Source organism: Rana temporaria, chromosome 4 (assembly GCF_905171775.1).
Source record: "Rana temporaria chromosome 4, aRanTem1.1, whole genome shotgun sequence".
NCBI lineage: Eukaryota > Metazoa > Chordata > Amphibia > Anura > Ranidae > Rana > Rana temporaria.
In genome coordinates, this window is record NC_053492.1 from 30,851,058 (window position 1) to 30,861,891 (window position 10,834).

Here is a 10,834-nt window from a genome sequence, read left to right on the forward strand (position 1 = left end):
CCTCTATAAAGCTCTTCTCCAGGTGGTACCTCACTCCTTCTAAACTCCATACCTTTTACCCCTCCATGTGGTACCTCACTCCTTCTAAACTCCATACCTTTTACCCCTCCATGTCACCTAACTGTTTCAGGGGCTGTTCAGCTCCTGGAACAATCCTGCACTTATTTTGGAGTTGCATTCATGTACAACATATATGGCGCAATGCAATTGATAGAATAGAACACTCATCCAATCAAAAGATCACTATCACCCCCCAGATTTGCCTATTGTACGCTAACATACCAGATGTCCCTACTCCCTGTATGAGACTATTTCACTCCCTCTGCAGCTCCATCCAATGGATGATCACTTTCAACTGGAGATCAGAGAGTCTTCCCTGGCCACAGGAGTTAGCTAGAATGAAGACAATTAGGTTATCAGAGTGGATCTATCACACTTTACATGACTCCATTCATGTCTTTGAGAATAAATGGTCTTACTGGAGCTTTCCTTCTTAAACCTTGTTAATATTTGCTTCCCTTCCCTGAGCTTCAGGATCTCCATTGTGGCCACTACTCTGCTGCATTAAACACCTCTCCCGGTTAACATGCCAATCTGTTTAACCCCTGCATTTGTTTTTCTTTTTTCTCCTTCCCATGCCTTTGTTCAGCCCATGTATCCTTATGTACTAAAGGTTATTGTTATGTGTATTTTATGAACATGTTCCTGTATTTTTTTTCTTGAACTTCCAAATAAAACTTTTGTAAACTAAAAAAAAAAAAAAAAATGTAATGATAATAAATATGGGGAATGTTTAATTAAATTTATAGGAAAAAAAGGAAAAATAAACTGTGCTAAGAGTGTGAAAAAAAATTCCCACAGTGAATGGGTGAAAGCAATAGTAGTAAAAGTGACAAATAATCAATTATGAGTATATGAATAACCCATTGAATACATGAGATGTGATAAAAATAATTATTTTTATCACATCTCATGTATTCAATGGGTTATTCATATACTCATAATTGATTATTTGTCACTTTGGGTTCATGCATTTTTTGTGCTACAGTACCTTTATGTATTTAGCGCAACCTATATTTTTCCTTAATTTAATTTATAGTAGGGTTTTGGTGAACGGTAAATTATAAATAAAAGGGTAGTGTTTGAATATAAATACAGTAGATAGACAGCGCCTCCAGCCAATTACAGCAATTTATAAATAACTTAATAAAAATATGAATTTTGTTCAGACACTCAATAGTATACCACAACAATTTCCTGTGTTCTTTAATCTATGGTGAATTATTACCAATGTATAAATATCCCCCAATTAAATTAATAAGTAAATGTAATTTATTAAAATACAAGTATAATTATACAATTTTATACAAAATCTGGATTTCTTGTGATTAATATTTCATACACATAACCAAAGACATCAACACAATAGGAAAATGTAATCTCTTAAAATTGAAAAGTAACCCTGGGACAGCCCCAACCAGCTATAAAAAGGGGTGGTTAACTGTGTTTTAAAATTTCTAAGATATTAAATGAGTTAAAAAAGCTTGGCATACCGCCATACATCAAGAATTGGGAGGAGGAATTGGGCCCATATGGTAAAGATTTCGAGATTAAACTAATAAAGAGGGTGCATGTTACGACGGTAAATTGTAATATAATGGAATTAAATTATAAATGCCTCGTTCGTTGGTATCTTACTCCGGATAAGGTACATAAATGCTCAGGGGTAACATCTAAGTTATGCTGGAGGGGCTGCAAGGAAATTGGAACTGTGGCCCACATATGGTGGACATGTCCCAAAATTAGAAAATACTGGGGGGAGATAAGACAAATAATTAGAGAAATAATAAACACTGAAGTCCCAGATGACCCGTGGGTATCGAATGCCAACTAAATACTATTTGAAAACATTACTTCCACAGCTCCTGAATGCTGCAAAGAGTCAAATACCCATACACTGCTAAGAACAGGAATGTTCGACACTGAAGGGGTGGTGCAATAAAGTAGACACAATTTATAATATGGAATACCTGAGGTTTAGTGAGGGAGATGAAAGGGAGGACTTTTAAGAAAAGTGGAAGGAGTGGACAGGGTATAAGTATACAATGGGATACGCAGAAGTAATGGGAGTATAATATAATATAATATAATATTGTATGATGTTGTGCAGTATTGTATGGTATTGTGCGGCAATTTACTTTCCGTATAATATGATATGGTACAGGGTAATATAATAAACTCAAAACAATTCAGGTAGAAGGGAGAGGAGGAGAAAAGTAGATAATAAGAGGGAATATGGAAGTTGGAGATATATTAGAAGAGAGAGATCGGGGAGGGGGGAATTTGGGATATTTAAAACAAAACTGTTTTTTAAACGATTAAAAATAAAAATAATATCCCATATTGCTCGAACAACAATTTTCTGACTCTCTCCGGCCGGAATAGACTGTCCCACACACTGTAAATTATAAGGTTAGAACACAAACAATAAACTACAATCCCTACAATTTTGGGAGAGAAAGGTTAATCCACATATACAGTATATGGGCTGTAGCTCACCACTGTTTAAAAGGGGAAGATGTCCAAAGTGTTACAAGTATATTCAATGAGTTCCAGCAGCAAAGTCCAGCGATATAGGGAGTGGTCAACTAGCAGCAGGCTTCTCAATCGTCCATGAAATGTATCAGCATGTGGGTGTGTGGTCCTCCCTCAAATATTGTTGGTATCTGTTTATTGTAGGGTGCAGTATTATTGTCGAATTGGCACCTCCCCACCTCATGTTTACTATCTTATGATTGGTTGGTTCTAAATTTGGGCGGTAATTGTCCATCTTTCGCCCACCTACTAGTGATCATGGAAGTTGTATCATTAGAATAATGGTATCTTGTATTATTATGAAATGTATTTTAATATGTTTCATAGTACTAAGATATGGTGATTGCTTGATTCACTGTCCCCATATCGTGTACTTTGCTGGTTACAAGAAATTTAGACCTTTAACAAATATACTCAGACTGTCAGATATTCATGGTATAAATCAAATACACCCTTTCCCCCATATAATACTAGTGCCAAGTTCTTGAACAATATGTGCATGACTTCTGGTATCATTGATTTTTGGTATATAGCCAGTATGGTACATTAAAGGAACACTAAAGGTTCATTTTTTATTAGATCAATTGATTGCTGTAAGCTAGAGCATTTAAATATCACTTACCTTGTTTTTCCTTTTGACCTCCAAAATACAGTAATCCAGGTTTGAAAAAGCCATTTCCTGTCACTCCAATTCTTGCTTTCCACCAGCATCTGAGCCGTTTTGCATGGTGGAAAGCAGAATGTGCTCACCCCCTCCCTATGACTACAGCCCTGCGTGAAGATGCTCTCTTATTCCTCACAGGCATGGAGGCTAAGCCTAATGGGAACTGTAGTTCCCATTAGGCCGTGATGTAGCAAGAATGAATGCGCACCGCAAACCAGGAAGTCAGTGAGAATAATGATTCAGGAGTGACGGAGGTGAATAAAACAGCTCGATTGCAACAGGTATCAAACTAGTTATAATGCAAAACATTACTTTTTACTTTTTCAGCTACTGTCAGACTTTAATTTAAGAGGAAAAATATTTTTGTCTTTACAACCCCTTAAATATTAGGGATGGGCTATCTGTTCAAGTCGAACATGAGTTCGACTCGAACATTGGCTGTTCGAACAGCGAACAATCTGGAGTGTTCGCGGCAAATTTGAAAAGCCGTGTAGCACCCTTTAAAAGTGTATGGGAGAAATCAAAATTTTAAAGGTTAATATGCAAGTTATTGTCATAAAAAGTGTTTGAGGACCTGGGTCCTGCGCCAGGGGACATGTATCAATGCAAAAAAAGTTTTAAAAACTGAAATTTTTTCAGGAGCAGTGATTTTAATAATGCTTAAAGTGAAACAATAAAAGTAAAATATTCCTTTAAATTTTGTACCTGGGGGGTGTCTATAGTATGCCTGAAAAGTAGCGCATGTTTCCTGTGCTTAGAAAGGTCCCTGAACAAAATTACATTTCTAAAGGAAAAAAGTAATTTAAAACTACTTCCGGCTATAATGAATTTTCGAGTTCTGGCAATACAGATAAAAGTAATTGAAAAAAAAGCATGGGTTCCCCCCTTAGTCCATTACCAGGCCCTTTGGACTCATTCGTTGTTAAGAACACAACGACCGGCTTCCCGGCCCGATCCTTAACAACCAGCTATGCACTATGCAGCATGCAGTGCATTGTGGGGCGCTCGGTGGGCGAACATTGCCCCACAAATGCCACTCTTTTGCTCTGCTTGAACTGTTCGCCCAACTCTATACTGTACTAGCAGATCTTCATTATCAACTGTGACTAAATGAAGGTCATGATATTGTAGACATTAAAGGTGAGAAGTGAGGAGGAGAAACATTGTGTCCCTCGTGTATGACTTCCAGGTGCTCTTGCCAACGAACAAGTGGTGGGAGGTTAAATACCTTGTCAAGCATGTGGTGCCCAAATGGCTGGTGTTTTACTATCTATCTCCACTTCAACACACTGCAAAATATTTCTAAGTTTCTGTTTATAGTGGGGCGGGACTATGAGCATTGAGCTGTGATTGAAGAAAGTAATCTTCACTTTGTTCAATCTGGACTCTGACAGTGCTAATCGGCAAAGCTTTGCAACTGGCCAGCAGGCAGGTGCAATACTTCATCCAATTAGGGCCCTAGAATGCACTGTGAACACGCAATGCAATGTGGGGCACTCAGCGGGCAAACATCCTGCCGAATGACCTGCAAATTCGGTTGTTAGTCGTATGGAGAACAGGCGTGTTCGAACCAAACATTTGCTCGGCTCCACCTGTTTTTCCAACACTACTTAAAGGTAAGGAATATAAAAGAAAAAAAAAGTAAGCTAGGTGAATGATAAGACACAAAAAACATAAAGTGTGGTTCTCTCAAATTTGATTGCAAATGTGGAAATACACTTTAAAGTCAAATAGTGATAAAAAATAGGAAAGTGTAAGATGCCTAGGAGCAACATGGGAAAAATTATGAGCAGCGAGGGACTTGCACAGACCTGATTTACACACTGTTCATATAAAAGAAAAAAACATTTGGGATGACCCCCCCTCTTTCCTTCTAAACAAACTTATTAACCTCCCTGGCGGTATGATTATTTCAGATTTTAGGTGCTGAAAGCGGTACCATTATTTGCAAGGAAATTTGGCGTTTTATACTGTAGGCCTGTAATTCTTAGGAATAACTCACTTGAATCTGACCAAACAAGAGTCTAGTAGGCATCCCGGGTATGACATTTTTTTAAAAACAAAATTATAAATTATAATATAATAAATAATTATAAATAATTATAACAAATAATGATATAATTATAATAACAATTATTTAATAATGTAATCAACTCAAAATCACTGAAATGTGTTCAGTTGCAGAATTGTCACTGTCATTACTTTTTTTTTTTTTTATGACGAATTTCCCCACTAATCGCTATCGCAAAATTCTGCAAGTGATTATAATTTATTATCGCTGTTTTCTAGCTGCTCTAAAGCCATTTTTGACATAAAGGGAAACTTTTGGTTGCTATGGACAATCTACAGTTTGCAGGCAGAAAGAACAGTTTGTATTATATAAAAGAACATGTAGGGCACTGGGCAGACCACTAGGGACAAGGGGTGTGTGTATTTTTTACATACAGTACTGTAATCTATAAAATTACAGTATACTGTATGTAATGTGTTTGTTTACCTTTTTGAATTTGGCGCTGTTCTCCGCCGAGTGCGTCGTAACGTTGCAGGGAACGGAGATTGGCGACACACAGAGGCACTGTGTGAATCGAGCGAGGACCCGCTCTCTCACACAGCGCGGTGGCATCGCTGGATCCAGGGACAAGGTAAGTAAACCATGCCTGTGGATTCAGCGAGGCGAGCCTGAGTCTGGCTCGGGGTTACCGATCACAGCAAAAAAATGTAACCCTGAGTCAGACTCGGGAACACTGCCAAGGGGGTGAAGTATAACTACTGGCAAAACTCTTTTTATTTATTTTTTTGTTATTATTATTATTATTATTATTATTATTATTATTATTATTATTATTATTATTGCTGTCTGTGCCCTCTTTAGGAATATTCACCCTCTCTATTTTTCCTGCTTACCATTATCATTGAAGGTGAAAGGAAAGGAAAAATGTTCACATTTTGGGCTGTCCCCAGAAAAGTAATAAAGGGGAAAACTTCAAATGGGGACTTTAATTCTGATGACTCCGTTGTCCCCAAGATATTCACTTAATTTACAGGGATTTCCTCTCACTTCCTGTTTAGGCTATGAGACAGGAAGTGCGGGTAAATCTCTGCATTGGGACAAAGGGGGAAAAAAATATACAGGGGGTATAAATCTCTGTTACCCCCCCCCCCCCCCAAAAAAAACAAAACAAAGAGTTGCCTATAATTCGACATCAAGAATACTGAAAGAAGGAAGTACCGATCGCGGCACTCCGGAAGAATGGAGATTGCTTCGGCATTCAGGACTTCCTTCTTCCAGTCTATGTACAGCTGGGACAAGCTTCTTCCCTCAAGCCAGCACCCATATCGTGAGTCCACTGGATTTGGACAAAGAGACCAGAGCAGAAATCAAAACTTTCCATTCAGGTTTACAGGCTTAATAAATATTTTTATCACATATGTATTAGATACTCTCCTTTACTTTTCCCTTTTGACCACCACCTATAGCAACATTACTGACTTATGACAGTATATGTCACTACAGTGATGGTATTCTTGTGGAATTTATGAACTAATACTGCTTTTATAAGCTTTTCAAAGGATTAATGTATATAATGTAACTTAACAATGTCACATATAAACACCTTTTGTGATTTGCTTATCTTCTTATTTTTATCTAGGGCTTATAAAAAATCTGTTTGGAAATGGGCCTCAATTTAAAGAAGATGGGTGTGCTTATTATGATATTTGCTGTTAATGTATGCATTTCTTGGTATTATTTCACCTCAAAATCAACATCCCTTTCTACGAACCATGGGAGCAACTCTTGCATTAACCAACATGCCGTAAAAAGATTATTTCCCCTCAAAGTGCAATCAAATGCTGCCATGTGGACTGCAGAACCTGTAGGACGCCTTGGAAACAAAATGGGGGAGTATGCAGCACTTTATGCTCTGGCAAAGCTTAATGGACACCAAGCATACGTCTTACCACAAATGCATAGTGAGCTAGGAAGGATATTTAAGATAAAATTGCCTGTTCTTCATCAGGAAATTGCTAACCGGATTAAATGGAGGATATATAGTCTGAATGATTGGATGTTACCAGAATATTCCAAAATCTCTGGACAATACGTTAAATTCTATAGTACTCCGTGCTCATGGACATTCTATCATCACATAAGGGAGGAGATTCTACAAGAATTCACTTTTCAAGACCATATTAAGGAAGAGGCAAATTCATACCTTGCAAACCTGAAAGGGAATAGAGCAAATGTGACCTATATTGGAGTGCATGTTCGCAGGGGGGACTATTTAAGCGTCATGCCTCAGCAATGGAAAGGTGTGGTAGCTGACAAAAACTATATGCAAAAAGCTATGGACTATTTCAGAAAGAAGTATGATAACCCCCTCTTTGTGGTGACCAGTAATGGGATGGAATGGTGTAAACAGAACATTAATACCTCTCTAGGAGATGTACATTTTGCTGGAGATGGTAAAGAAGGTTCTCCTGTCCGTGATTTTGCCCTCCTGGTACATTGTAACCACACCATAATGACCATAGGGACATTTGGATATTGGGCTTCATACTTGGTTGGTGGTGAAACCATCTATCTTACAAACTACACTTTGCCAGATTCTCCTTTCCTTAAAGTTTTCAAATATGAAGCCGCATTCCTTCCAGAATGGATTGGAATTCCCGCTGACCTGTCTCCTTTGTTGAATAAATGACATCCTTAGGGGCAGATCCTCAAAGAAATTACGCGGCATATCTCTTGATACGCCGCGTAATTTCGAATTTTGCGCGTCGTATCTTTGTTTTGGTATCCACAAAACAAGATACGACGGCATCTGTGTTAGATCCGACAGGCGTACGTCTTCGTACGCCGTCGGATCTTAGATGCATTTTTTTCGGGCGTCCGCTAGGTGGCGTTCACGTCGTAATCTGCTTAGAGTATGCAAATTAGCCATTTCCGACGATCCCCGAACGTACGACCGGCCATCGCATTTTTTTACGTCGTTTCCGTTCGGCTTTTTCCGGCGTATAATTAAAGCTGCTATATGGTGGCATACTCAATGTTAACCACTTCCAGACCGCCGCATGTATATGTACGTCGGCAGAATGGCACGTACAGGCACATTGGCGTACCTGTACGTCCCTGCCTAGACGTGGGTTGGGGTCCGATCGGGACCCCCCCGCTACATGCGGCGGTCGGAAACCCGCGGGGAGCGATCCGGGACGAGGGCGCGGCTATTTGTTTCTAGCCGCCCCCACACGATCGCTCCCCGGAGCTGAAGAACGAGGAGAGCCGTATGTAAACACGGCTTCCCCGTGCTTCACTGTGGCGGCTGCATCGATCAAGTGATCCCTTTTATAGGGAGACTCGATCGATGACATCAGACCTACAGCCACACCCCCCTACAGTTGTAAACACATATTAGGTGAAGCCTAACTCCTACAGGGCCCCCTGTGGTTAACTCCCAAACTGCAACTGTCATTTTCACAATAAACAATGCAATTTAAATGCATTGTTTGCTGTGAAAAGGACAATGGTCCCAAAAATGTGTCAAAATTGTCAGAAGTTTCCACCATAATGTCTGTCACAAAAAAAATCAATGATCGCCGTCATTAGTAGTAAAAAAAAAATAATAATAAAACTATCCCCTATTTTGTAAACGCTATAAATTTTGCGCAAACCAATCGACAAACGTTTTTTTCGATTTTTTTACCAAAAATAGGTAGAAGAATACGTATCGGCCTAAACTGAGGATTTTTTTTTTAATATATATGTTTTTGGGGGATATTTATTATAGCAAAAAGTAAAAAATATTGAATTTTTTTCAAAATTGTCGCTCTATTTTTGTTTATAGCGCAAAAAATAAAAACCGCAGAGGTGATCAAATACCACCAAAAGAAAGCTCTATTTGTGGGGAAAAAAGGACGCCAATTTTGTTTGGGAGCCACATCGCACGACCGCGCAATTGTCTGTTAAAGTGTTGCAGTGCCGAATTGTAAAAACCCCTTGGGTCATTTAGCAGCATATTGGTCCGGTCCTTAAGTGGTTAAGCATGGCCGTCGTTCCCGCGTCCTAATTTTAAAAATTTTACATCGATTGCGTAAGTCGTCTGTGAATGGGGCTGGACGCCATTTCACGTTGAAAACAATGAAGTCCTTGCGACATCATTTGGAGCAATGCACCCTGGGAGTTTTTACGGACGGCGCATGCGCAGTTCGTTCGGCGCAGGGACGCGCTTCATTTAAATGAAACACGCCCCCTACCCGCCCAATTTGAATTCCGCCACAAGAGATACACTACGCCGCCATATCTTACGGCGCAAATTTGTTGAGGATTCAAACTAAAGCCAGGTAAGTTACAGCGGCGTAGCGTATCTTACATCTGCGCCGGGCGCAGTGTATGTATGTGGATCTGCCCCGTTATTTTTTATTTTTTTGCAGATGTCAAAAGCCGTCATAGAAGCGACGGGAGATCCGACTTGGATTCCCCGCCAATTCTAGCTGCGGCATTTGGTATGCATTCCTGAGAGGGAGAACTCCACGTCAAATTTTAAATAAAGAAAAAAAACGGCATGGGTTCCCCCCCCCCCCCAGGAGCATACCAGACCCTTAGGTCTGGTATGGGTTGTAAGGAGACCCTCCTACGCCTAAAAAACGATGTAGGGGGTCCCCCTACAATCCATACCAGACCCGTATCCAAAGCACGCTACCCGGCCGGCCAGGAAGGGAGTGGGGATGAGCGAGAGCCCCCCCCCCGAGCCGTACCAGGCTGCGTGCCCTCAACATGGGGGGGTTGGGTGCTCTGGGGCAGGGGGGTGCACTGCGGGGCCCCCCCACCCCAGAGCACCCTGTCCCCATGTTGATGAGGACAGGGCCTCTTCCCGACAACCCTGGCCGTTGGTTGTCGGGGTCTGCGGGCAGGGGGCTTATCCGAATCTGGGAGCCCCCTCAAATAAGGGGGCCCCCAGATACCGGTCCCTTACCCTAAGTGAATGGATATGGGGTACATCGTACCCCTACCCATTCACCTGGAGCCAAAATGTTAAAGTTAATAAACACACGACACAGGGTTTTTAAAATAATTTATTAGTCTGCTCTGGAGGCCCCCCCTGTCTTCTTTAGCTCTTTAACCAGGGGGGGGCTTCTTCTTCCGCTCTCCGAGGGTCTTCTCCTGCTCTCCGGGGGTCTTCTCCTGCTCTCCGGGGGTCTTCTCCGCTTTCCGGGGGTCTTCTCCTGCTCTCCGGGGGTCTTCTCCGCTCTCCGCTGTTGACTCGGCGCACCCCGGTTCTTCCTCCCGCTGTCCGGTGCCTTCTCCTCCAGCCCGCTCTTCTGTGACGTCTTCGTCTTGTCTTGTACCAATACTCTAAGATACCCAAAAGTAACAACAAACATATAACCTAGGTACAGCGCTGTGCAATTGATAAAGTGATATGCAAAAACAATGATTTATCAGCGTGCATATAGTGTAATAAAACCAAATGGTTCCTAGAAGCCTGAGGTGGGAGATTGCCCCTCACAAGGGAGATGATGACTTGGAGGGATGGTACAAGTACTTTGATGAGTGTGGACTCAGTTTATTGAAATTTTTGG

At 40.8% G+C, this 10,834-nt stretch overlaps 1 protein-coding gene across 3 annotated transcripts in view; it reads left to right on the forward strand.

Moving 5' to 3' along the window:
• LOC120936079 (galactoside alpha-(1,2)-fucosyltransferase 2-like) overlaps positions 1–8,032 on the forward strand; it is a 30,134-nt gene extending 22,102 nt beyond the window's left edge. For all 3 annotated transcript variants that reach the window (XM_040348186.1, XM_040348185.1, XM_040348187.1), the window contains one exon: positions 6,910–8,032. In XM_040348186.1, coding sequence (XP_040204120.1) covers positions 6,934–7,959 — 1,026 coding nt within the window. In that variant the 5' untranslated portion in view covers positions 6,910–6,933 and the 3' untranslated portion in view covers positions 7,960–8,032. The remainder of the gene's footprint in view (positions 1–6,909) is intronic.
• The last annotated feature ends 2,802 nt before the right edge of the window (positions 8,033–10,834 follow it).